A 24,756-nucleotide genomic window follows, 5' to 3' on the forward strand; every position below is an offset into this window, starting at 1 on the left:
CCCTGAGGTCTTGATATAGGATTCAGACATTTTCTGGGTCTGCATTAGGCAATTTAAAAATAAAATGTAAAATGAATTAAAAGTCCATATAGAAAAATGATTATTTCTACCAGGTATTGATATGAAAAAATACTGTATCTGAGAAGATAAGATCATGAAAATTCATGGGGAGAAAAAAATGTTTTATACTGAGATTCAGACTCTTATTATCATGAAGAGAAGTGGTAGAAAATTATAAGTCATTTCTGAAATTTCTCATATTAGTTTATCAGTATTAAACAGAAATTAACATAACTAAATACAAAACACGCTGGTGAATAAATTTGTTCAGTGAGTTGTTTTTCATCAACAATATGTAATATAGCCACTTGAAGAAGGAATTGTGAAGGTCTTGAATGTAAATGCTTTCAGGTAGATAGCCAAGCCACTTTTTATTTTACTGTGTCATTAACACCAGTCATATATAGAATTGTCTTCATGTGCTGTCAGTTACATAGTGCAGTGTGAAATGCACTGCTATCTAGGTATATCATATATTATACATGTAAATAAATCTATTATCTCTATGGCATAGAGTTATACACCTATTATGCTCCAGAGTTGGCATCTGAGCAGTACTGTTTTCAGAAGAGGAGGTGAAATTTGTTTACCATTTGTGAGCAAATATTATTTTCTAATGACATCAAAGCCTGTATCTTAATTATAAAATAAAGAATAAAAAGTAAGAAAGAGAAAAAAGAAAAAGAAGAAAAAAAGCACAGTGAAGAAAGAGAATAATAAAATCACTAAGGTTTATTTCATAAATTTTTATTATCAGCGTTACTGTTTAATTCAAGTTTCTCAATCAACTTTTCCCATTTGTAAATGTCTAGAGACTGGGCTAAAGTGGTAATGATCCTGACAATTTACTTTGTTTCAAGGAAAAGAGCATTTCTTATGACTGCAGAAACCTGGCAAGGCTTCGGATATCGACTCTTCAGTTTTGACATAGCTGCCTTCACTTCTTTGTTCCTTAGCGTGTAAATAACTGGGTTTAAAATGGGAGTGAAGAGAACGGGGAAGGCGGCAAACCAGAGGCAGAGAGTGAGTGCCCGACCTGGCACAACTCTATGAGTGACCCGTGGACCAGCCCTGTTTGGGGGGCTGACGCCCACCCTGCTCCCGCCTGCACCACCAGGCCACTCACCACCCCGGGGCTGCCTCCATTTTCCCAGGTGCTGGCAGCTCCGCCCGGCTCGGCCCTCACTGAACCTTCCCACTTGCTGGGCCCGGCGTGGGGCTTTCCGGAGCCTGCAGGCCGGCCTCCCCTCCCACTCCCTCCGCGGTTCTCTGGCGGGTTGATGGCGTGGGGCATCCCGGGCCAGTGTCGGGAGGGCAAGGAAGTACGGGCAGGCCGACTGTCACTCCACCACACCCTGGACTCCGGCCCCCGGTAAACTTCCTGTTACTGGGAGGCAGATACCATCTCTGTGGCCACCAGTTCAGAAAAAAGCCTAACGAATTTCTGGTTGGGAATAGTGTGGTCAGAGAGTTCCCAGGTCCACTCGAACCTGCCGGAGAGCTGGCTGCAGGCAGGCGCTAGACTAGGTTTATACCAGGGGGATACAAAGGTGAACAAGTCCCGAGAAAGATCTACACAGTGCTACAAAGGCACCCAGAGAGACCGGTCGTCTGTGCCTAGCAGAAACCTGGTAGACTTCCTGGGTGAGGTAGTGCCAAGCATGGTCTTGAAGGCCCAGCTGATAGACAAGGGTTGCAGAAGACATGCCCCAGCCCAGCACAGTGCGCACAGAGTGGGGAGACGTGTGGCCAGGGAGGCAGAGACTCGACAGAAAACACAAATCCTGTGGGGTTGCCACTGCACGATCCAACAGCCTGGGCCAGAGCACACGGAACAGGGAGAAGTCCTGCACAGGAAGTGAAAGCTCAACAGCGATCACACACCCTGTGGTACGTGATCCACCAGCCCAGCAGAGTCCAAGCTGACCAGAAAGGTGGCTCCCCAGAGAAGCTCAAGACCCGAGGCAACCACACACACAAGTCACTAGAGGCCAACTGAGCAGCCACGGAGGTAGCCATATGAAATTGGCAACCACAGCAACATGCTAGTTATTCATTAGTCTCAAACCAGTAGACTGTGAAACCCCCTGCCACAATGAATAAACATCAAAAAAAAGATACCAGAAATACAAAAAATCAAGAAAGTACACCACCAAAAGTTAATAAATCTCAAACTCTAGATCCTATAGAACAAGAAGCCCTTGAAATGACTGACAAGGAATTTCGAGTGATAATTCTAAGGAAACTGAGTGACATACAAGAAAACACAGCTAGACATCATGATGAAATGAGGAAAAGTATACAGAATCTGAAAGAGGAAGTGTACAAGGAAATCAATGTACTGAAAAAAAATGTAGCAGAAATTGCTGAACTGAAGAAGTTATTCAGCGAAATAAAAAACACAACGGAGAGTTGAACCAGCAGGCTTGTCGAAGTTGAAGAGAGAACCTCTGAACTTGAAGATGGGCTGTTTGAAATAACACAAGCAGACAAAAAGAAAGAAAAAAGAATCAAGGACATTGAAGAAAATCTGAGAGAGATATCAGATAACCTTAAGTGCTCAAATATCCAAGTCATGGGTATTCCAGAAGGGGAGGAAAATGGAGATTCCATTGAAAACGTATTTAACAAAATAGTGGCAGAAAGCTTCCCAGGTATAGGAAAAGTCACAGATCTTCAGATCCAGGAAGCTCAACGATCTCCAAACGTATTCAACCCAAAAAGGTCTTCTCCAAGACATGTCATAGTCAAATAGGCAAAACTCAGAGACAAAGAGAGAATCTTAAAAGCTGCAAAAGAGAAGCATCAAATCACCTATAAGGGAGCCCCAATGAAGCTAACATCAGATTTCCATCACAAACCCTAAAAGCTAGAAAGGAATGGGATGATATTTTCAAAATACTAAAAGACAAAGATTGCCAGCCAAGAATACTCTACCCTGCAAGGCTATACTTCCAAAATGAAGGGCAAATAGTATATTTCTCAGACAAACAAAAACTGCGGGAGTTCATTACCACACGACCACCCTTACAAGAAATCCTCAAGGGAATACTGGATTTGGTTCCTGAAAAATAACTACCACTGCCATAAAAACCCAAGAAAAATCAATACCCACTAGTATAATAAAAATGGCATTCATGAAGAGAAAACAAGCAAACAAAAAAGCTATCTACAACCTAAGGAACCAACAAACACAGAAACCAAATAGTAAATCAGAAAGCAAGGAACAAAAGACACCTAAGACAACCAAACAACCAATAAAATGCTAGGAATAAATCAACACCTTTCGATAACAACCCTTAATGTAAAAGGCTGAAATTCCCCAATCAAAAGACACAGACTGGCTAACTGGATCAAAAAGGAGGACTCAACTATATGCTGCCTACAAGAGACCCACCTCACCCATAAAGATACACACAGACTAAGAGTGAAAGGATGGAAAAAGATTTACCATGCAAACAGAAAAGAAAAACGAGCTGGAGTAGCTATTCTTATATCTGACAAAATAGACTTTAAACTAAAAACCATAAAAAGAGACAATGAGGGACACTACTTAATGATAAAAGGACTGATCCATCAAGAAGACATAACAATCATAAATATGTACGCAACCAATTTTGGAGCAGCCAGATTTATAAAACAAACTCTATTAGACCTAAAGAAGTAAATAGACACTAATACCATAATAGCAGGGGACTTGAACACCCCACTATCAATATTAGACAGATCATCTAGGCAAAGAAGCAGTAGAGAAACACAAGATCTAAACAAGACTCTAGACCAATCGGAATTGGAAGATATCTACAGAACATTCCACCCAACAACCTCGGAATATTCATTCTGCTCATCAGCACATGGATCATTCTCCAGGATAGATCACATATTAGGTCACAAATCAAGTCTCAGTAAATTCAAAAAAATTGGAATTATCCCATGTATCTTCTCAGACCACAATGGATTAAAACTAGAAATTAATGACAAATGAAACTCTGGAAACTATACAAACACATGGAAATTAAACAGCGTTCTACTTAATGACATATGGGTCCAAGAAGAAATCAAGCAGGAAATCAAAAAATTTATTGAAACTAATGAAAACAATGATACATCATACAAAAACCTGTGGGATACTGCAAAAGCAGTATTGAGGGGGAAATTCATTGCATTAAATGCTCACTTCAGAAGAATGGAAAGAAGGCAAGTGAACAACCTAACACTTAACCTTAAAGAAGTAGAAAAACAAGAACAATCCAAACCTAAATTTAGCAGACGGAAAGAAATCATTAAGATCAGAGCAGAACTGAATGAAATTGAAAACCAAAAAACAATTCAAAAGATCAATGAATCAAAAAGTTGGTTTTTTGAAAACATAAATAAAATTGACAAACCATTAGCATTGCTAACAAAAGAAAGAAGAGAGAAGACTCAAATAACAAAAATTAGAAATGAAAAAGGTGATATTACAACTGATTCATCTGAAATACAAGGAATCATTCGAGACTACTATAAACAACTATACGCCAACAAATTTGAAAATCTGGAGGAAATGGATAAATTTCTGGACACACACAAGCTCCCAAAACTGAACCATGAAGACATAGAAAATTTGAACAGACCAATAACAATAAAGGAGATTGAAGCTGTTATCAGAAGGCTCCCAACAAAGAAAAGCCCAGGACCAGATGGATTCACAGCAGAATTTTACCAAACATTCAAAGAGGAATTGACACCGATTCTTTACAAACTATTCCAAAAGATTGAAACGGACGCAAATCTCCCAAACTCATTCTATGAAGCAAACATCATCCTGATACCAAAACCAGGTAAACATATAACCAAAAAAGAAAACTACAGGCCGATATCCTTGATGAATATAGATGCAAAAATCCTCACTAAAATACTAGCAAACAGAATACAGCAAGACATACGTAAAATTATTCATCACGATCAAGTGGGATTCATCCCAGGGATGCAAGGTTGGTTCAACATACGCAAATCAATAAATGTGATACACCATATTAATAAACTCAAACACAAGGACCATATGATCATCTCTATAGATGCTGAAAAAGCATTTGATAAAGTTCAGCACTCATTCATGACAAAGACCCTCTATAAGTTAGGTATAGAGGGAAAGTATCTCAACATAATTAAAGCCATATATGCCAAACCCACTGCCAATATCATCCTGAATGGGGAAAAGCTGAAAGCTTTTCCTTTAAGAACAGGAACTAGACAAGGATGCCCACTCTCACCACTCCTATTCAACATAGTGTTGGAAGTACTAGCCAGAGCAATCAGAGAAGAGAAGGAAATAAAGGGCATCCAGATCGGAAAAGATGAAGTCAAACTGTCCCTGTTTGCAGATGACATGATCCTATATATTGAAGAGCCTAAAACCTCTACAAAAAAACTGTTGGAACTGATAAATGATTTCAGCACACTAGCAGGATACAAAATCAACACACAAAATTCAGTAGCATTTCTTTTCTCCAAAAGTGAACATGCAGAATGAGAAATCAAGAAAGCCTGCCCATCTACAATAGCCACCAAAAAAATAAAATACTTAGGAATTGAGTTAACCAAGGAGGTGAAAAATCTCTACAATGAGAACTAGAAACCACTGCTGAGAGAAATTAGAGAGGATACAAGAAGATGGAAAGATATTCCATGCTCTTGGATTGGAAGAATCAACATAGTGAAAATGTCCATACTACCCAAAGTGATATACAAATTCAATGCAATCCCCATCAAAATTCCAAAGACATTTTTCTAAGAAATGGAAAAAACTATCCAGACATTTCTATGGAATAATAAAAGACCACACATAGCCAAAGCAATGCTGAGCAAAAAAAATAAAGCTGGAGGCATAACACTACCTGACTTTAAGCTATACTACAAAGCTATAATAACCAAAACAGTATGGTACTGGCATAAAAACAGACACACTGACCAATGGAATAAAAGAGAGAATCCAGAAATCAACCCACAAACTTACTTCCATCTGATCTTTGACAAAGGCACCAAGTCTATTCACTGGGGAAGGGACTGCCTCTTCAGCAAATGGTGCTGGGAGAACTGGATATCCATATGCAGGAGAATGAAACTAGATCCATACCTCTCACCGTATACTAAAATCAACTCAAAATGGATTAAGGATTTAAATATACACCCTGAAACGATAAAACTTCTTAAAGAAAACATAGGAGAAACACTTCAGGAAATAGGACTGGGCACAGACTTCATGAATACGACCCCAAAAGCACGGGCAACCAAAGGAAAAATAAACAAATGGGATTATATCAAACTAAAAAGCTTCTGCACAGCAAAAGAAACAATTAACAGATTTAAAAGACAACCAGCAGAGTGGGATAAAATATTTGCAAAATATACATCTGACAAAGGATTAATATCCAGAATATATAAGGAACTCAAACAACTTTACAAGAAGAAAACAAGCAACCCAATTAAAAAATGGGCAAAAGAGCTAAGTAGGCATTTCTCTAAGGAAGATATACAAGTGGCCAACAGACATATGAAAAAATGCTCAACATCACTCAGCATCCGGGAAATGCAAATCAAAACCACATTGAGATACCATCTCACCCCAGTTAGGATGGCTAAAATCCAAAAGACCCTGAACGATAAATGCTGGCAAGGTTACGGAGAAAAAGGAACTCTCATACATTATTGGTGGGACTGCAAAATGGTTCAGCCTCTATGGAAAATGGTATGTAGGTTCCTCAAACAATTGCAGATAGATCTACCATACGACCCAGCTATCCCACTGTTGGGAATATACCCAGAGGCATGAAAATCATCAAGTCGAAGGTATACCTGTTCCCCAATGTTCATCACAGCACTCTTTACAATAGCTAAGAGTTGGAACCAGCCCAAATGTCCATCATCAGATGAGTGGATACGGAAAATGTGGTATATCTACACAATGGAATACTGCTCAGCTATAAAAACGAATGAAATACTGCCATTTGCAACAACATGGATGGACCTTGAGAGAATTATATTAAGTGAAACAAGTCAGGCACAGAAAGAGAAATACCACATGTTCTCACTTATTGGTGGGAGCTAAAAATTAATATATAAATTCACACACACACACAGACACACACATAACTGGGGGGGGGGAAGATATAACAACCACAATTACTTGAAGTAGATACCACAAGCAAACAGAAAGGACATTGTTGGGGAGGCGGGGGGAGGGAGAAGGGAGGGAGGTTTTGGGGATGGGGAGCAATAATCAGCCACAATGTATATCGACAAAATAAATTTTTTTTAAAAAAAGTATTGATTTGATAGGCTTTTGCCAATCTTATCTGTGGACTATTGTCCCCTTCTTGAGGGCTATAGCCCCATGCATGCATTTACCTAAAAACCCTATTCTAAGATCAAAGGAGAATCAAGATTTCTAACCCTTCAACAGCAACTTATTTATGTGAAATAAGCATTCTCATGGGAATGATCAGTCTAATTTTGCAAGTTTATTAGAAATTAATTTCATGGAAATTTAGTTTTTAACCTTATTATGGACTTGACATGAAAAATTGGCTTTTTGAACAATACTCTGCCTTGTAATTTTGGAACTAAACATTCAGTTTTTTTTTTTTTTTTTTTTGGCTTTTTGTGAGCTGTAAGGGGATCGCAACCCTTGGCTTGGTGTCGCCGGCACCGCGCTCAGCCAGTGAGCTCACCGGCCATTACCTATATAGGATCCGAACCCGCGGCAGGAGCGCCGCTGCATTCCCAAGCGCTGCGCTCTCCCGTGTGCACCACGGGGCCGGCCCAAACATTCAGTCTTAAAATGAGGACAAACACTAAAAATTAGCCTTGTATTTTCTAGAATGAAATATGGATATAAAATTGCTTTCTAAAATCTGTGTGTGTGCATTTCCATATATAGAATTTGAAAACAATTATATATTTTTATATAAATGCATGGTGCTGTTTTATCATTCAATATACAATTGAAACATTCAGTGATCTACAAAAAAAGCCCTTCAATATAAAATTCATGGTCAGATTTCAGAAGCTGGAAAGAACTCCCTGTTTATCTATAGTAATAATTGCTAGTTGAGATAGATTTTTTATGGCATGACTTTCAAATATTGACAGCAATAAAAAATATTTTTAAAGGATAATTAATTTTTTTAGTATTACCTCATGGAATTTTGTGTTTTTTAAATTATCCTTCCGAAGTGTAGTTATGGGTATACAAAGCCTAACAAGTGTTTGCAAAGTGTTAAATGTACCCAACCAAAGTTTTCTTATCTAAAACCATTCCACTTTGTCAACAATTATTTTAATTGTATTGGCTTACTTTATTTCTACAAGTACATGAAGAATTTCCCTAAAACAATTCTGAAAGTATGTTTTTCATAGTAAGCTAATATTTCTTATTCACAGTTGTGTGATCAGCCAATCTTTAGGGAAAGACAAAGAGTGAAAATTTTCTCAGGATGCCATGGTATGAGAGCACACAGCTTGAGATCAGATCAGGGTTCAGTCCCTGGCTTCACTACTTAATCTCTGTGATAACATTTGTTCATTCATTCATTCCAACTCTGATTATGTGCCAAGGACTGTGTAGGTCTGGAAGTAAAATGATGAACAAAACTGGTAGGATTCACGTCCTCATGCAACTGTCCGAACTTTTGATTCCTTATTTGTAATAGCATACATTTAAAAGAGATTTGAAAACTATAATGTGATAAATAAATATTAGTTATGTTAGCATACTATTATAATTGAAAATTACATAATAAAGGTTTACTTTCATATTTTCATGGTAAAACCAATCTGAATGGAGACATATCTGCTTCTGAGATTCACAATCTATGAGACTTTAAAAGACCAAAAAATAAAATATTCGAATGAAATCATTTTTTCTGTAATAAACCTAAAATTTATTGAAACATTCGAATGTAAATCTGACAAAAAGGAAAGTAGACACTGAAGAGAAGCCATGTATGGTTCTTTACAGTTTTCTCTGTAATCACCTGTAGTTACTTTCAGTCTTTAGAATTCTTTAACTCTAACCTGTAAAAGAAAGTGGAGTAAATTGGAGCTAGAATTACATTCCAAATGGATCTCATTGTGAAATAGAGGATGTTTTTGATGTTTTATTTTAAAATCTGCTTCAGATTTCAAATACGTAGTTGAATGGTGCCCTGTCTTGGACAGCAGGGTATTCAGGGGATAATCTTTCTGTGGTCTCTGGCTTTGGAAAGCAATTGCAGGTCTACACCTAACCTAAAGATAAACTGAATGTAAAAACAACCTCCCATATAAAGAAAAAATGTGAAATTAATATTAAGTACATTCTGGACTCAGAAATTAATTTGGCTGAGATAGGAGGCTCAACTAAAAGCATTCCAGTCAAGCAGAAAGAAAGAAGCGAAGTCCATAAGGCAAGAGGTCAAAATGTAGAAGCTTCCCCCTTGGGTCCAATTCTAGGTTGCTCAGTTCAGATGAACAAATACAATCATATTTAAAGGTCTTGGTGATTAAAGGTCTTGATTGTAGTGATGGAGATGTCAGACATGAAATGTCAACCAAAGCCATGGAAGAGAAGGAAGATAGTTTGGTAATAAAGATAGCTGTATTTATAGAAGGAAATTGGTGTCCTACTGTGATAAATATAAGATAATTAGTAAAATTGGATAAAGGTTACTGGGCACAAAAGACTTGATTTACTTACCTTGCAATGATATCTGACTAATAATTTCATAAATAATTAACTCTAATGTGTAACTCTGATCACAAGAGACTGCAGAATAATAGAAGCCGGAAAAAGGTTCTCGATGAGAAAAAAATCAAATATGGCATCTGTATTTACAAAATGTTGGGAGGAAAAGGCCTCTCTGATCAAAATTATGTATTTTGTTGACAGTACTTTCTCAGTCAACTTTATGGAAAGCACTGTGCTTAAAAGTTCATGCATTATCTCATTTATTTTTACAGTGCTGTAAAGGATGTACTATTGTAATCTTAAATTTGCAGTAGAAGAAGCAAAGTCTTCTCAGTAAAGTTAACATCACTGGGAACACTGCCAGTTAACAAAGGTTTGCATATTCAAAGGACACATACTTAACCACTGTATATTGCCTAACTAAGGACCTAATTACTGAGAACCTATATTTGAGGAAGTCTACATGGTCATTAAAATAACAATTTTGTGTCGCATTCTATTCTCTACCATCACCTCTATTCTTTCTGAGCTATATATCAACATGCTCACCTTTATCTTGCTACCTCAGCCCATCATTTGTGTTAGCAGTGATGATAATCAGACATAGTTTGATGTCTTGTTTTAGATGTTAGAATCTCACATATAAACAAGTTCTCATGCTCAAGAATCCAGTTGGGTGGGGGACACAAGGTACAAAAGTAACTTCTCATAATGGGTATGCACCCAGTATGAATCTGGCCCTCACGTCATGGGCCTGAGGGGTGACAATTAGCTTTGTATCTCATGAATATTCATAATAAAAAAAAGGGAAAAAAGAATCCAAGCTGTCTTGACTCTAATAATAAATGTAGCCTTGAATCCCTTTAACTGTCTGAATGGTAACATCTATATTTGCTTTTCAGCATGATGTGACTGAATTTCACATACCAATTTTGATGAAAATCTTGGAGAAGAAACAACAGGTTGAAGAAGAAAAGTTTCCAAAACCCTTTTTTTCTTCATTTGTTTATGTACTGTTTACGACTGTTTTCACACTTCAACAGCACAGTTGAGTATAGGCAATAGAAACCATATGGTTCCCAAGGCCTGAAATATTTACTATCTTGCCATTTACAGAAAACATTTGTCACCCCTGGTAATGGAAACTCTGTACTCTCTTTGCAACACTTTTGTAAATCTAAGATTATTTCAGAGTTTAAAGATTTTTCTTTTCTTTTTTTTTTAACTTCTCAATATACATTGTAGTTGATTTTTGTGTCCCTTTACCCGTTCCTCTTTCCCCCCTCCCTCTCTACCCTCCCCCCACTACATAATATCTGTTCACTTCTCTTAACAAGTTCAAGGGATTGTTATGATTGTTGTGTCTTCTTCCCTCCACCAACCTTTATTTGTTTGCATATTTATTTATTTGTTTATATATTTTAAGCTCCCACAAATAAATGAGAACATGTGGTATTTCTCTTTCTGTGCCTGACTTGTTTTACTTAATGCAATTTAAAAAAAGAGAAAGAAAGAATTTACTCAAGGTAACATGAATGAGGCCTGGAGGGACTGCAGCCCATCAGGGGAGCAGCCCCGATTCAAAATCAGCCTTTCTTTTTATTGACAGGACAAGGAAGTTGCACAAGAAAAATCAGTTGATTCAATCATCAAAGAAGGATATAAAAACAGGCACTGTAAAACTAGCAACAGCAGTAAATTAACAATGCGACATTCCAGGATGTAATTTGTAAAAAGCTAGGTCAATTCACCAACAAACAGCTTGTCCTTAAGTAAACATTTTCTTTTCCACATACTTCCTACAGTGATTTCTTTAGCATATTTAAACAGCATTCAAGCAGTTTTTTTTTTAACATATCTAAAGAACAATCAGTAGGTTAAATAGTCAATAGTACTTCAAGCTGGAATCAAACTAGAGACCTAAAATAGTCAAAGTACACATTCCCATCCCTAAACAGTGATTAGAATTGATTAGATGGCTTTTGCCAAACTTATCGGTGGACTTTCGCCCCCTACTAAAGAGCCATTTGGCTCATTCATGCAATACCTAAAAATCCTATTCTAAAATCAAAGGAGAATCAAGATTTCCAGCCCACTACACTACCAAAAACACTTCAACCGCTTCTATGTTTATTGCTTATCCAAACTGTTTTCAGGACTGTATAAAAATGTATAACAGATAATCAGTTTAAAGAGATCATTATATGTGTGACATTATAGAAATGAAGTTCACCAAAAATCCAAAGTTCTAAAAAAAACAGCTAAATAGTATGATGGTTCAATAAGACTGTGTCTATATCTAAAATTCTGCTTTCACTAGAACTTAGCATACAGAGTTCATATCTACACACATAATCACTAACTTACACACCAACTTACATCTTACAGTGTAAATAAAATACTGAATCCAGAGTAATGACAATTACAAGCTTTCTATTTTCTGTTAAGTAGTTCTTTCAAGTATCATTAGAATGCATTTAGTCTTTCTGTTGCAAATCTTTTTTCATAATGCAAATCTCAGGGAAAGGTACATAAGAAAACTTTTGGCTAGGAAATACAATACTTAATAGATGCTTTTTATATTTATTATTAGATGTACATAAATTTTACTTTGTCTCTTCTGTTTTCAAAGAAATATGAAAAAAAAGATTTCAGATTTGATCCTCCGTTGCAAATAATATGTCACTTTGTGCATTTGTATGTTTTACATAGATAAGTAATTAACTTTCTCTTTGAATTTAGATATCCATCGTCTGCCATGCTTACAAACAATTTCAAAGATATTTGCAATTTTCTATGAATAATGTGGAATTCATTATAACCAATTTATCCTACTTTAAATATAAGTAGACTCAGAAAACATATATGTTGCTGATGGCACCAAATACCTAGAAAATGTTCTGTAACAAGTAGAAATGTGTATTAAATATTCTAAAAGAAAAGAGAAAAAAATTATAGGCATGAAGTAATAGATAGGGATAATTATAAATAACCAAATAGTAAAAAACAAAAATATTCAATACACAAGGAAAAGATAAGCTAACACATGTATACCAACAAGATGAAATTTATGTAAAATATAAGAATTTTTCCATCATATCAATGTATGAAATAACATTGTGAATAAATGGAATGAAGATACTAGAAATTCAATTTGCTCATACATCTTGATTGCAAGATATAAAATGTTGTGTTCATTTGAAGAAAATCACAAATTTTGTAACATGAATAACATTTTATGCACATTAGAACCTCTAAATACTTTATAAAATATTACCAAATATTTTCAAGACAATTTGTACTTTAGAATTATAAACAATAGGAAAAATGGTTAAAATTATATTTAAATAGAACTAGAAAATGATTTCATGCAATTCCTTTGCATTTGGGACAGAAACTCAATTCTGTAACTCAATAACTCATATCACTAGCAAAGATAGCTGGCATGATGCTATGGTCTGTTGGAGGCTCTTCATTCTAGTTCAAGGTTATGCACTCTCATAGTGATCTCTAGTTTTTCCAGGAGTTCACATGATGATTTCTCAACTTCCACATGGCTGATTTAACATCTTCATTCCTCAGAGAGTAGATGATGGGGTTCAACATGGGTGTACAAACAGTATAGAAGACAGAAAGGAATTTATCTACAGAAAGTCTGCTGAAAGGCCATATATAGAAATAAATGCAAGGCCCGAAGAAAAGAATTACCACCGTGATGTGGGCAGTTAATGTAGAAAGTGCCTTGGATGACCCACTGGAGGACCGGCGCCGGACAATGACCAAAATGATGGTGTAGGATATAATCAGAGCCAGAAAACAGCTCAAGGATATCAGGCCACTGTTAGTTAGAGTCATAATTTCCATTTCATATGTGTCAATGCACGCCAGCTCTATCACCAGGGGAAGGTCACAAAAGAAGCTATCTACCTCATTAGGACCACAGAATGGCAGATCCACTGTAAAAGCCAAGTGGCTCACAGAATGAAGAATACCCACAGCCCAGGAAATAGACACAAAAATTATACATAGCCTCCGGTTCATAATTGTACTATAGTGCAGGGGCTTACATATGGCTATAAATCTGTCATACGCCATAGCTACAAGCAACATCATCTCACTCCCAACAAAACTATGAAGAAGGAATATCTGGGCCATGCAGCCTTCAAAGGATATAGTCTTGTGTTCAGCAAAAAAGTCCACAAGCATCTTGGGGGTGGCAAAGTTAGACTGACATATATCAATGAAAGAAAGGTTACTGAGCAGGAAGTACATAGGTGAGTTCAGATGGGAGTCAGAGGAAATGATAACAATAATCATGATGTTGCCTAGAACTGATGTCACATAGACTACAGAGAAGATGGCAAAAAGGAAAAGCTGAAGTTCCCACGAATTAGAGAGTCCCAAAAGTACAAACTCAGACACCACTGATTTGTTTGTGTGAGCCATGTATCCAATCTACAGTCACCTAAGCAAAAGAAAATCAGGAAAATATCACAATGATTGGCATAACAATATATTTAGTTTATACACAAAAGAAATATGACAGTATTTCAACTGAGTCCATTCAAGTTAATGAAATACATACATACATACATACATATATATATATATGTGTGTGTGTGTGTGTGTGTGTGTGTGTGTGTAATCAATTGGCTAATATTTAACAGCCATGACTACTATGGAAAGTTGGAGAAAAAGTCTAAGTTGTAAAAAAGAAGATTAAATATGAATCCTATTATAGGTATGAAAAGATACACATAATAAAAAGTTAAACTATAAAATCAAAAACAGGCAAATATAAGTGAGTGATACATTAATAGCCATAAATATTAAGATGCAAGAGATTATGCCAAAGTGGTAAAGTAAGTTTTAGTTCAAGCAAATTTTATGTGAGCTAACACTTTTTAAAGGTTTGAAATTTGCTATCCAAAAATGAAGAAAAAGACTATTTCAGGGAGGAGGAATAACAGGAATAAAGATACAAAAGTAAAAATACAGAAAGATGTATTCAGGGACCCATGAGTTGAGTGGCCTGGCTGGAGGAAAGGGTTGCTAAATAAAAATTAAGTTGGGAATGATAGATCAGGAGCAAACTGTGGATGCAATTAGCCTCAAATGCAAGACTAAATAAACTAAATTAATATTCTTGAAATTGAGAACCATAAAGTGCTTGGCAATGTTTTAAGAAGCTTGACAGAAGCTTCCTTCATGATGGAAAGAAGAGGCAATGGTGAGTCAGTTTCTCTGAAGGTCAAGAACACTTCCTTTCATCTTTGAAAAATGGTTAATTCAAAGTTCACATTCTGTCATGCAAAGACCAATTAATTATGAATGAACCAATGACCACCAACGTGTTTTCAGTCTCTTTCTTCTGACTCTGCCTTTCATCTCCTTGAACACATGCCTGACACACTGGAATTTATCAAAATCTATACACCTTTCAGGAAGGGTCCTTTTGGAAATATCTCATTCAACTAAATATGGTACATTTCCAACACATACTAGATTCTCAAAGGAGAAAAGTTAAGTAGTGTGTAAATTGCGTTTTAAATGTTTTTTGACATTTTCCTTAACACATATGGCCACTTGGTCCCAGAAGAAAACCCTACACAACCTTCCTGAAATGGTTCACAAAACGTTTTTGACTTTAGCCTGTGAACCCAGTGGTACACAATAAATATTTACTTGTCCTTATACTGACTGAAGCTCTGCACCTCATATATTCTTTGATGGTTTATTAGGACTAACTTATTTAGATATAACTAAAATAATGCATTTAATATTTAAAAATGAAAATTGTATTGGTAACCATAAATGAACCAATTAAAAAATGTTTAAACTATTTACAAGCTATCATCATGTAATTTTAACCTGGATATTGAAGCACTAAATCCTATGCTTTCAGAGGCTTTTACCTTTGCATCTGGTTATGATATTCAGTTTTTAAAGAATTCATAAACTTACATTACTCAAGAATATAAACAGATCAATGAGGCATGGACTGACCTAAGTAAAAGCTTCTATCATGGGATTCTCATCTCCATGTGGAAGATTTTGGAAAACGCTGGGATATCTGATCATGTGTTTACATGGACAGGGGAGAGAAGGTAGCAGACAAACATTGGAAAGAAAAAATATTCCCATTTCTAGGACTAAAAAAGTTCCTAAAGAGTTACAGTTATGAATTAAAAAAAATAAAATTGGACACCCTGAGGGACTGCTGATAGCATCCAATCCACTCTGTAAACCTTGTTAAATATCATGGTAATTTAATAGGATAATACTGTAATTTAGTTGGATAACTCAGAGCCGTCTGGGCTGTTAAGCAAAGCATTATTCTTGATGACTACTACTGGAATATTATTATGCTTCTTATAATAATAATAGTAAACCATTATAATTACAGTAAGAAGTACTCTGGGAGAGAAGTTTTGTTTTCTGATAGGATTTGCCATTTAAACGAATCCTAGAATATTTTCTACAAACTTCTGTTATAGCAAATAGTAGAAAATGTGCTTTAATAATAATGTTAAAATCTTTCATAACATCTTCTATGTTCCAGGTACCCTCCCAAGCACATTACATATATTTACACATTTAATCCTCACAATAACCCTGTAAGGCAGCTAACATTCATATGTACATTTTACATTTGAGGAAACTGAGGCACGGAAAGCTTATACTAAGGAAATTGCCCAAGTTTACACAGCTAGTAAGCTGTATGCTTATGGTAATGACTCTTACAGTAGACTGGGAGAGGCTTTTGGACAAACAATGAAAGCTACATCTGATGGTGTGACTTACAGAACAGAGCAGTGGGTCTAAAGTGGGACAGACTTGAGTTCGTCACAGCTTCTGAACTTTGTAATGGAACGAACAGTTCTTTAACTTTTGTCAACTTCTTTTCTAAAATGTGAAATGGTGATCTCTCCTTACATTTCAGGGTGGAACATAAGCATTTATATGGAGGGTGGGGGGGGATAGAGACAGAAAGAAAGATGAGAGAGAGAAAGAGGAGGAGACAGAGGAGAAGGAAGGAGAATAAAGCATGATGTTTAACTACGTGTTAGATAAAGACAGTGGTAGTATAAGTTTTTCCGAAATCACCTTATCTCTGAAAAAAAATTCTGAAAATACCCAGATTTTCTACAAATTGCCTCTTTCCAATATCTAATGAATGATAGTTTGTTACTCTTCATTTTGAAAAATGAAGGAAACAACTACGAAATCCTCTCCACACTAACTTCCCATGCATGATTCCTAATGCAAGTAGAACAAATCAGGTTCAATATTATATCTCATTTTCTTAAAAATTGAGGTAAATATGAATAACATTTGCTACTTACTAGCTGTGTGACTGAGCTTAGAAGATAGAACAGGGTTATTTCTAAAGCTATTTCATTTCTAAAATTCGAAGTGCTGAAGACGTTATGTTATGGAAACATGTGGAATTTTTAAGTTGCTTAGAATTCTTGGACAATGCACAGAGCACCCAGAAGTTTCTGCATTAATGAATCATCTGCTTTCTCATTGTCACTGTACCTCAGTGATACAAGTGTTTTTACATCCCAAAATACACTATAAGAGAATGTCCTCATTCTTGGTGTAAGATCAAGATGGATACTTAGATTTGATGTGACATTAATATCTATTTTTTGAATGTGTCAATAGAACTCTGAAGCCATAAGCATGCATAATTTAATTTTTCTTGTCCTTATCTTAACTTCTAGAACATTTTTCTCTATAAGCCTAGAAGTAAAAAGCATTACTCTTTTTAGCTATTCCTTTCTCCATTTGAGGCAAATTTTGACAGTCAATAAATATTTACTTAACTAATGGCTAAATAAATTCTCTGAATATAAAGCATAAAGGAGTCGGAAAAGGAACAGGTAATGGTTGCTTCGTACTCCTTTGTTTACCAGATTCTGATCCTCTTTCTATCAGAGTTGCCCAAAACCAGTGCAGCGGAGAATCATATAGAAAGCGAAGGACAGGAATTTGTCTCTTCCAGGAGTTTCCAATTTGAATGAGACAACCATAACTTCCCCTTTGCGATCTTTTAGCTGCTGATTTTGCATCTAGAAGAGAGTTTAACAATTATTTCTCTGGTCCAGCAGTATGCTCACAATGTATGTATAATACTTACACTTTCAGTAATTTATCTAAGCCCTTCACTTCTTTATTTTCTCCAAATCTGGTGTTCCCACTTTCTGGTGTGAGTCTTCATATTGAAAATACTTGTAATACAATCTTGACTTGATGCATTTTAACTTGGTTCTTATACTAAGCTGCGCAGAAGCAAGCCTCTTGGGTCCTGCCCTGAGGTAGTGAGGGCTCTGCTCCTCTTGCCCTCGATATTAGAATATCCTAAGGTAATGCAGTATAAAGCCTTTTAGCATCATTCCAGGAATGGAAACTGATTTCACTGGGGAAGCCAGAAATCAAGCTTTAGAGATCTGAGGTCACCCTGGAATGGGAGTAATTATGTTTCACAAAATAACCTTTCAGTTATGGGGAAAAAAAGAAAGAAAAAGGTTTTTTTGTCTCACCCTCTCCCTTTTTTAACCAACTAGTGGATATACATGAAAGGAAAAGATCACTTGATTTTAACTGATTCTCAGTCAGCAAAGTAATTTTTTGATTCCTTTCTGTCAATGAAACCTTACACACAACCTTACAAATGATGACTTAGCCTCAGGGTGGTTTCCTCCAATCACAAGGAGCCCACTACTTCAGGAGACAGACAGTTTGATCTATTGCTAGAGTGCTCAGCTGGATCTACCACGTGCAGTTTTTGTTTTGTTTTGTTTTGTTTTTATGTGTAAAGCATTTTATATAAAAATAAATAATATGACAATTAATAGACAAAATTATGTCCAACCCCATTTATATCAGACAATGTTAATTAAACAACAATAATTCTGTTGGTTCACAAAGATTAAAAAGATTGATGATACCTAATGCTGGTGAGGATTCAGGGAAGTAGGCAATTTGTCTGTTGCACTTTTGATGGGAGTGCAAACTAAGGAAGCTTTTTTGGGAAGATGATTTGGCAAGAGTATCAAACTACTAACTTTGTATATTTCTTGTCCAAGCAATAATGGCATAAAAATTATTTCTTTTTCATTTTCTTTTTTATTATACATACGTATGGGGTACAACATTGACTTTCGGTCATTATGTAGAATATGTGGTGGTTAGATCAGTATGGTTAGCTTATTCATCATTACCATATGCAATCATTTTTTGTCTGTTGACCAATTCCTCATTAGCCCACCTCCCTCTCCTCCTTCCCTCCCCTTTTCATCGTAACTCAAGTTTGCAAAAAGAGCAAAATTTAAATTTTTCTAAATTAAGCTCTAAATAAAATATAAATATAACACAACTTCTTTCAGAAAATAGGATTAGTTTTAGAAGTTCTCAAAATTATACTTTGGTATATATCTATATATCTTTCCATAGCTATAGCTATATGATAGCTATTTGGTAATTGCAGACCTTTGAATATTTTTTCTTTTTGGGGAGAATCTTCATCTCCATTGTGTGTGTCTGGGTTGGGAGATCTGACAAACCTTCTTTGCTGAAGCAAAGGAACCTGAAACTTTCTCTTCAATCCTGGTAGATAGTGCATAGGCATATATCAGCATTAGATGGTGTTTGTCAGAACTTGGAATCCTAAGGAATATATGCAATAACAAAGGGACAGTTAGGAAACAATCAAAATAGTAACATAATGTTGAATTCAGAGCAGTGATTCAGGGAAGACCCATTGTCAATACACATCTTTTTTAACCAGACAAACTTGATCTTGGGTATTCTATGCTGTCTGGCTTCTAATGGTTCTGCTCATTTTCTGAACCTGCTTCTTCAAACTTATTGTAAAACGTGGATAATGCTAAATCCTTGTAATAATAACTTTATACTTAGGGTAATCAGAATTAGTTTCTTTTGCTTGCAAAAATAATCACTATCAAAGTAGTTTATTAAGGTTTCTAGGAGGATGAACTGTGTGAGAATAGACAGGAAAATATTTATAAGAGAAAAATGAGAAGTAGCTCTACTAAGAACAGATACATTAGAAAAGTTCAAAATTGGGACTACATCAAACTAAAAAACTTCAGCACAGCAAAGGAAACAATCGACAGAGCAAAATGACAACCTGCAGAGTGGGAGAAAATTTTTGCTAACTTTGCATCTGACAGGGGATTATTATCCAGAATATACATAGAACTCAAACAATTATATCATAAAAAACCAAATAACCCTATTCAAAAATGGGCAAGGAGCTGAATAGACCCTTTTCAGAGGAAGACATACAAATGGCCAACATGGAGATGAAAAAATGTTCAACATTACTAGTCATTAGGGAAATGCAATATAAAACAACATTGAGATACCACCTCACCCCAGTTAGACTGGCTATAATCAAAAAGACGGTAAATAACAAATGCTGGCAAGGGTGTGGAGAGCCGGGAATACTCCTACACTGTTGGTAGGACTGTAAATTAGTACAACCACTATGGAAAACAGCATGGAGGTTTCTCACACAACTACAGATAGATCCTCCATGTGATCCAGCAATCCCTCTTCTGGGTATACATCCAGGGGAATGGAAATCATCATGTCAAAGACATACCTGGACTCCAATGTTCATTGCAGCTCTGTTTACAATAGCCAAGACATGGAACCAACTTAAATGTCCACTGATGGATAATTGGAAAAGGAAACTGTGGTATACATACACCATGGAATACTTCTCTGCCATAAAAAAGAATGAAATACTTCTATTTGCAACAACATGGATGAGCCTGGAGAAACTTATGTTGAGTGAAATAAGCGAAGCACAGAGGGATAAATATTGCATGTACTCACTCATAAGTGGGAGCTAAGAGAGAAAGAAGGAAAGAAAGACAGGCCACAGTAGTGCATTGGACTTCCAGAGGGAAAGAACATTCTATGGGTTACAAAGTAGAGTGGGGGGAAAGGGGGAGGGGGAGGGAGGTTGGGGAAAATTGGGTGGGGGACACGGGGTACAAATGCAATCTGCGGTAAGGGGTATACAGCCGGTATGAATATGTCCCTCACATCATAGGCATGAAGGGTGACGATCAGCTTTGTATCTCATAAATATTCATAACCAATAAAAAAAGAAATATTTTGGGTCTCTCGTTCTCTATATATGTAATGTATTTACTTTATATGATAAAGATAAAATACAAATAAAATATATTACATACTATTTATGTCGGGCCTTAAAAACTAACACCACCTTAAGTGACATTACAAGGGGCGCCATTATGGGCCCACAAGGGCATATTAATGTGGCAGCCTAAGATGGCGCCAGGAGGAAGTAGGGTAGGGGTGTCTGCAGGAACCTTGCCTTAGCCCTTATTGGCCAAATATGCGCTTCTGCGCTCAAGGTTGCAATAGCTAGGCATTGAGACAGGATGCATGCTCTCTTGATCTTTAAGCTGATAAGATTATGTAAAGAACCTCCCTTCCCCATTTGCCTTTAAAAGCAAGTGCTTGTGTGATAATAAACAGAACCGCTCCACAGAACCCCCTCTGCGTCTGAGTGTCCTTTGACCGGACTGTTTTTGGGGCCGGCAGCTGTGCTCACCTCTCTTCACGGCTCTCTTCTCCCGTCTCCTTCCAAAGGGGACAGGAGGGAAAGAGGAATCCCGGGCCATTCGCTCGCCCACCGAAAGGAACGAGGCTAGGGCTGTTCGGGTTGGCTGGTGGTGGACCCAACATATTTATATATATAATAATAAATGAAACAGAATATCATCCTGAAATAGAACCAAATATATAGAAATATAGTTTGTAATAACTAAAGTATTTATGATAATTTAGGAAAACACAGATTGTTAAATAAATGGAATTGGCGGGAAAAGATGAATTTCTATCTGTATACTAGTTCTGTATACTAGCAAAATATATTTCAGTGGAATCATATTAAATCGAAGTAATTTATGAGAAGTAGAATAAAATATGTGAAATATCTTTTATAATCGTAGAGTTGGAAAGTCGTTTCAAGCATGATATTAAAGAAGTCATAGATATATGGATATATAATGAATAGATTGATTGACTTAATTGTGGGGAGCTGCCCACGTTACACCGTAATCGCCATTACAAGATGGCGCCGGCCGACACTGACAATCGGCAAAAACAAGTCTAGAGCGCATGTGCTGGGAAATTCCCCGACCTCCAGTCTCTGCCTCTCCCGTGGCGTCATCTGGGCTGATGCACGACCGCCAGTCAGAGAGGGACACGTCCTAGGCGAGGGACAGTTTTCTATAAAAGGGAACGGGTTTCTGTACTTGGGGTCTCCGCCCCGATAAGCTTGTGCTCTGCCTCTCAAGACGCATTAAAGCTTTACTGCAGAAGGATCCTGTGTGTGCCGCGTCGTTCTTGCTGGCGAGACGGTTGCGCGGGACATCTGGTGCCGAAACCCGGGAAACTTGTGACATCGTCAGCACCTTCGGAGACCCCCTGGTGACAGGGAGGATTCAGAACTGCAGGAGGGTAAGTTCAGAGAGGTGTGTCTGTTCTTGGTCTGGGGTGAATTCGGTTAGATTACAAGGTTTTAGACTCATCCCTTGGTGTGGTCAGACTGACGTAGATACGCAGCTGCACCTGAGACCCGTGTGAGCCTCTCGTACATAAGGGAGCGGTGTGTCTCACAGCGCCTCCTAAAGCAGGGCGCATTATGGGTTCCACGCAGTCTATGGTTACCGCGTTAGAGGCTGTGCTGAGACAACGTGAGATCAAAGTGGGGGGCCGTGTGCTCAGAAATTTTGTGAAAGAGGTAGATCGTGTGGCGCCATGGTATGCCTGTTCCGGCTCCCTAACCTTGAGCTCTTGGAACAAATTGGGCAAAGACCTTGACCGCAAGTACGCAGAGGGAGACCTACGTCAGGGCACCAAGACCATTTGGAAGTTCATTAAGAATTGTTTGGAGGATGAAGGCTGTAAACCGGTAGTGACAGAAGGACAAAATATATTAGAGGAAGTCCAAGACAGCATGTCAGAAACTGAACGGAGTGAGAGGATGGGTACCCGCAAAAGGAGAGACGTCTCCAAAAAGGTAAACGGCCCTCCCGGTAAGTCTACTGACAAGGGAGTGAAAAAGAAAAAGGGCCCTCCCGGCGAGTCTGCTAACGAGGGAGAAAGTCAGCGCCCAAGTGATTTTCAGGAAAAAAGGGACAGCCTCTATCCCCTGAGGGAGCTGGGAGCCCTAAACTTAGGGGATTCGGGCTCTGATTCCCTCGGTCTTAGTGATGAGTCAGAACTAGAGGAAGAAGCGGCTAGATATGAGGAAGAGAGATATCACCCTGATGAATATTGGAGAAGTGACGCAGAAAGGTTAACGCGGCCGCCGCCCACGGCGCCGCCTCCCTATGCGTCACGCTCATCCGCCTTCTCGCTGATCCCTGAAAGGGTGAGGAAAAGACTGACCATGACCTTTCCGGTCTTTGAGACTTCCGAGGGAGGACGGGTCCATGCCCCTGTTGAGTTTACTCAGATTAAGGAGTTGGCAGATTCAGTTAGAAAGTATGGAGTCACGGCCAACTTCACCCTTACACAGCTTGACAGGCTGGCTATGACAGCACTGACGCCCGCAGACTGGCAAATGATTGCGAAGGCTGCCCTTACCAGTATGGGCCAATTTATAGAATGGAAGGCGCTTTGGTATGAGGCAGCCCAAACGCAGGCTAGAGCAAACGCTACGGCCCTAACACCTGAACAACAAGAATGGACTTTTGAGCTTTTGACAGGACAGGGTCGTTATGCGGCTAACCAATCTGCTTATCATTGGGGCGCGTATGCTCAGATTTCTAACGCGGCTATTAGAGCCTGGAAGGCGCTCTCCAGGAAAGGAGGGGCCGATAGTCAGCTTACAAAGATTATTCAGGGACCCCAGGAACCTTTTTCGGATTTCGTGGCTAGAATGACAGATGCTGCAGGACGGATCTTTGGCGATCCTGAACAAGCCGCGCCACTCATAGAACAGCTTGTCTTCGAGCAGGCCACCCAAGAGTGCCGCACAGCCATAGCACCTAGGAAAAGTAAGGGGTTACAAGATTGGCTCCGGATCTGCAGGGAGCTTGGAGGACCCCTTACCAATGCTGGGCTGGCGGCTGCTATCTTACAATCACAGAGACAGCTAAAGCCGAAACCAGACAAGAGAGCTTGTTTTAAGTGCGGCCGGGTGGGACATTTAAAAAAGGACTGCCGAACCCCAGATAGAGATGGAGCCTCCCTTTGCTCCCGCTGCAGCAAGGGATATCATAAAGCTAGTCAGTGTCGCTCCATCAGGGACATTAAGGGGCGGCTTCTTCCACCGCCAGAGGAACAACACAAAACAGATTCAAAAAACGTGAGGTCGGGCCCTCGTTCCCAGGGCCCTCAAAAGTATGGGAACAACAAAGTCCAGGGGGGAAAGAAAGAGGTCCTGTCGGAAGATACACAAGAGTGGACCTGCACGCCGCCTCCGACTTCCTATTGATGTCCCAGATGGGTAGTCAACCGATCCCGGTGCGACCCATTGCTCCATTGTTGCCTGGTACAATGGGCCTCATTCTCGGTAGGGGGTCGCTCACCTTAAAAGGCCTGATTGTGTATCCAGGCTTGGTTGATCAAGGCCACACCCCAGACATTCAGGTGTTATGTTCATGTCCCGAGGGGGTCTTCTCTGTAAGTCAGGGAGACAGAATTGCACAACTTCTTCTCCTCCCAGACGACACCACCCCCTGTGAGGCTAGAAAAAGGGAGATGGGCTCCTCCGGGCCAGACTCTGCATACCTAATTGTGTCCCTTAAAGAAAGGCCTAAATTGATGCTAAAAGTCAATGGAAAGATGTTTGAGGGCATAATGGACACAGGGGCTGATAAAAGTATTATATCTACTCACTGGTGGCCAAGGTCCTGGCCCACCATAGAGTCCTCACATACCTTACAAGGCCTTGGGTATCGATCTAG

General features: G+C 38.2%; 1 protein-coding gene across 2 annotated transcripts; it reads right to left on the minus strand.

The window, feature by feature from the left end:
- Positions 1–905: 905 nt before the first annotated feature.
- Positions 906–14,215, minus strand: LOC134373390 (olfactory receptor 4K1). Of its 2 annotated transcripts, XM_063091162.1 has the most exons (2): positions 13,387–14,215; positions 906–1,051 (listed from the first exon to the last, which is right to left on the minus strand). In XM_063091162.1, exons 1-2 carry the CDS (start codon positions 14,213–14,215, stop codon positions 906–908), a joined length of 975 nt encoding a protein of 324 aa, XP_062947232.1. The 2 variants fall into 2 exon arrangements, with proteins under 2 accessions (XP_062947232.1, XP_062947233.1); XM_063091163.1 differs by lacking the exon at positions 906–1,051 and having other exon boundaries at positions 13,280–14,215.
- Between the last annotated feature and the right edge of the window lie 10,541 nt (positions 14,216–24,756).

Source organism: Cynocephalus volans, chromosome 3 (assembly GCF_027409185.1).
Source record: "Cynocephalus volans isolate mCynVol1 chromosome 3, mCynVol1.pri, whole genome shotgun sequence".
In the NCBI taxonomy this organism is placed as follows: domain Eukaryota; kingdom Metazoa; phylum Chordata; class Mammalia; order Dermoptera; family Cynocephalidae; genus Cynocephalus; species Cynocephalus volans.